The sequence below is a fragment of the Onychomys torridus genome, chromosome 15, assembly GCF_903995425.1.
Source record: "Onychomys torridus chromosome 15, mOncTor1.1, whole genome shotgun sequence".
Classification (NCBI taxonomy): Eukaryota; Metazoa; Chordata; class Mammalia; order Rodentia; family Cricetidae; genus Onychomys; species Onychomys torridus.
Window position 1 is genome coordinate 56517114 of NC_050457.1, and position 3352 is coordinate 56520465.

The following is a 3352-nucleotide window of genomic DNA, read 5'->3' on the forward strand; positions in this document are numbered from 1 at the left end:
CACGAAAGTACAAAGCCATTAATACTCTTGTATGATTATGTAAATAGTTTTTTTCATTTTGTGACTGACACTATTTCTGATTATTTTAGTTCTTACATTAATTTGTTTTAAACAATTCTCTACCTCTGCTTGCATACAAAGCAACCTCTTTTATATCTATTGATACTTTTCCTCTAGAGTTTTTAATGAAAGACATTTTTTTTTGAAAGTCAGAGAATTTGTTTATTCCCTCCCAAAAACCAACTGCAATCATAAGAGGTGAGTACAAGCTCATGATTTTATTGTCTTCATAACAAGATCAGCTTAGAATTGGATCACCTGTCCCTTTCTCTACTTATCGCCTACCAGTTCTAAGTGCTTGCATCTCTTAATAGCCAGCATCCTCTTTGATCTGCCGTTGGGCTCAACACACTCAAGTCTCAGCACAATCTTCTTTGTAGTTTTAGCCTTTTTGCGGAAAATCGGCTTAGTCTGCCCACCATAGCCTCTCTGTTTCCTATCATAGCACCGCTTTCCCTGGGCAGACAAAGAAACCTTGCCCTTCTTGTACTGGATCACTTTGTGGGGTTGGTGCTTGCCACATTTTTTGCAGAACATTCGGTGGGTCTTAGGAATGTTCACCATTGGCGGAAGCGAAATCGGCAAAGAAAGGAAAAGTCATTTTTATCCTTTGAGTTAAATACTCCTGATAACATGTTTAACCACAAAGTTAACAAAATTAATATTTGTTAAAAGAAAATTAAAATATTTTTATCTAAGATATAACAGTAAATTGATACAAGAAATCCATTCATAAAGTTAACCTATTGCTTTATAGATCCAATTATGTAAATTCATAGATTTTTATCTAGCGTTATTTGTCCAAATTATAAAACCTTAATAGCCATAAATCCAAGTGTACTAATAGAATAAGATACACTCATCGTTTTTAACCACAAATGAACAGAAATGCAAGAACAGTTGGGCCACACATTACTCAGGTCATCCATCCACCAATAAAGACAAAAAGAATGCATCAAAGCAATAAAATGTTTACTGTCTTCAAAAAAATGAGTATGTTTTATGCAGGAGCATTGCTATCTGGTAAGACTGCTTTAATATCTTTAATGATGAGATACTTAATAACAGTTTACTGTGAGAAATTCATTCAGCCGGAATACCCTAACTTCATGTGAATAGTTTAGGTTTCTCCTTACAATTTGTCTTATGTTTTGCATTTTAGTGAGATCAGGTTATAACTTAAAATAATTATATATATATATATATATATATATATATATATATATATATATATATGTATATGTGTGTGTGTGTGTGTGTGTGTGTGTGTGTGTATGAATATATCAAAGGTTATGGTACTAGATATTGTGAGACAAGTGTTCCCAACTATGTGGAATAGAAATTGAGGCACAATCATAATGAGAAGTCTATTGTTTCAACTTGAGACAGAAAACAGTACCAAAAGAAATAATTAAATCCAAATATTAAGAAAGGTTAAATCTATTGTATACTTTTGAGAAATTTATCAGCTCAAGGGCAAATAACTCTTAATCCTAGCTACAAACTTTACTTCTCAAAAAATAAGCATACTCAGTAAATTCTATAACCTTTTGTCAGGAAAAATTTTTACTTATGTCAGGTAACATAATATTGATTCAATAATTTAACAAATTACATGATATTTTGAATAAATGAAGTATTCATAAATGTTACTTATTTTTATTGAACATGCATCCTAATTTGAACTTGCAACATAATCTGTCATGATTTTACTTAAGTTATTAGAAAATTAGTACTCAATACACATGTATAACAAACATTCTATACACAATTATTGTAGATTATATTCTTTACAACAAATACAAAATATGCATACAAATAGAAGATTCTGAGATGGCATATCTTTATGCCCTAAAGAATATTGCACTTAAAGAACATATATTACCTAACCTGTGGTTCCCTTTGAATCAATAATATCATTCTAGTGCTGTTTACATGCTAAATTAATTTGTTTTTATCAGCGTCAAGTGACATAAAGGTCATTTGCTTTGAAACTGGATATCTTGAATTAGAAAATACTAACTGTGCTCTGTATTCAGTACAGTGAAAGTTTTAACCAGCACTTTGTATGGAAGGGTGGTGTTTTCACCATCACATGTCATAATATCTTATTGAAGAAGTTAAAAATATTACATTGAAGATGTTCAGAGATATAACTTAATAGATAATATCCTTATAAGTTACTGTTAAAGAAAGAAAATGTTTGTCAAGCAATAGCGCATTTAAAGGCACTTCTTATAGTCCCGCCAGTGAACCTTCTTGAATTAGTAATCTTAGATAAGTTTTCTTATTTCAGATCAAGGGATAACTGAGGGGATAGTGTACACCTATCTGGTTGAAGTCATACAAGAACCAAACATCCATAGAATATAAATAGTCATGATTATAAAAATAAATTACAAAACATCTTCACATGACTAAACATACTAAATCCTTATCATATGTCAAAATGTCACAACTGAAATGTTAGGGTGAAAATCTACGAATTAATAATGAATCTAGGGAATGCAAAAACATAGATGATGAGGCTGAGTCAAAAGTATATTTAGATTTCAAGGAGTAATCTTTGAGAATATACATGAAGAACTCAGTTTGTTTTGGGAGTCAAACAAGCCAGAATTTGACATTAAGAGGATTTCAAAAGAATGACTCATGAAGTCATGTGATAATTCTGCTTACTATAGTTTGTCTTCAAGTGTACTTTGTGTAGGTATCATATTACCTTACAAACATACAAGAACAATCCACTTATTGTACTTTTTACATGTGATTCATGATGGTTTAGTGGCAGTTGCCTCCAATTTAAAATGTCACATCCTGAATGGACCTACTTAGACTTAGGAAGATTTTGGAAGTAAACAAAACACAACCGCAGAAACGTAAAAGATAACAAGGTTCCAGGACAAGGTTCCATAACCAGGACCAGCTGGTTTATCAGGAGAAGATAATCTCTTTCCAAACAACCTACTTGTAAGTGGTATAGAAGTATCCATGGATGACACATTCTTAGGCATTTATCATAGTAAGGAGGTGGGCTTCTCAGTAATTTATTATTATTATTATTTCATACAGTACATCTTGAATTGAGTTTCCCCTCCCTCCATGCCTCCAGTTCTCCCCCTACTTTCCTTGTTCCTCAGACCCACCCCACCTCCATTTCTCTTCTGAAAACAACAGGCCTTTCAGTGACATTAACCATATATGACATAACAAGATACAATAAGTCTAGGCACAAATCTTAATATCAGGGTTGAGTGAAGCAACCTAGTAGGAAAAAAAAAAGGTACAGAGA

General features: G+C 32.2%; 1 protein-coding gene across 1 annotated transcript; it reads right to left on the reverse strand.

Annotated features, from left to right (window-relative positions):
* Positions 1–330: 330 nt before the first annotated feature.
* On the reverse strand, positions 331–624 carry LOC118596013 (60S ribosomal protein L36a-like). Its single transcript, XM_036206697.1, has one exon. The coding sequence runs from the start codon at positions 622–624 to the stop codon at positions 331–333; it is 294 nt and encodes a 97-aa protein (XP_036062590.1).
* Positions 625–3352: the final 2728 nt, after the last annotated feature.

Coding starts and splice junctions, on each gene's coding strand:
- LOC118596013 (XM_036206697.1), bottom strand. CDS start 624: ATGGTGAACATTCCTAAGACCCACCGAATGTTCTGCAAAAAATGTGGC.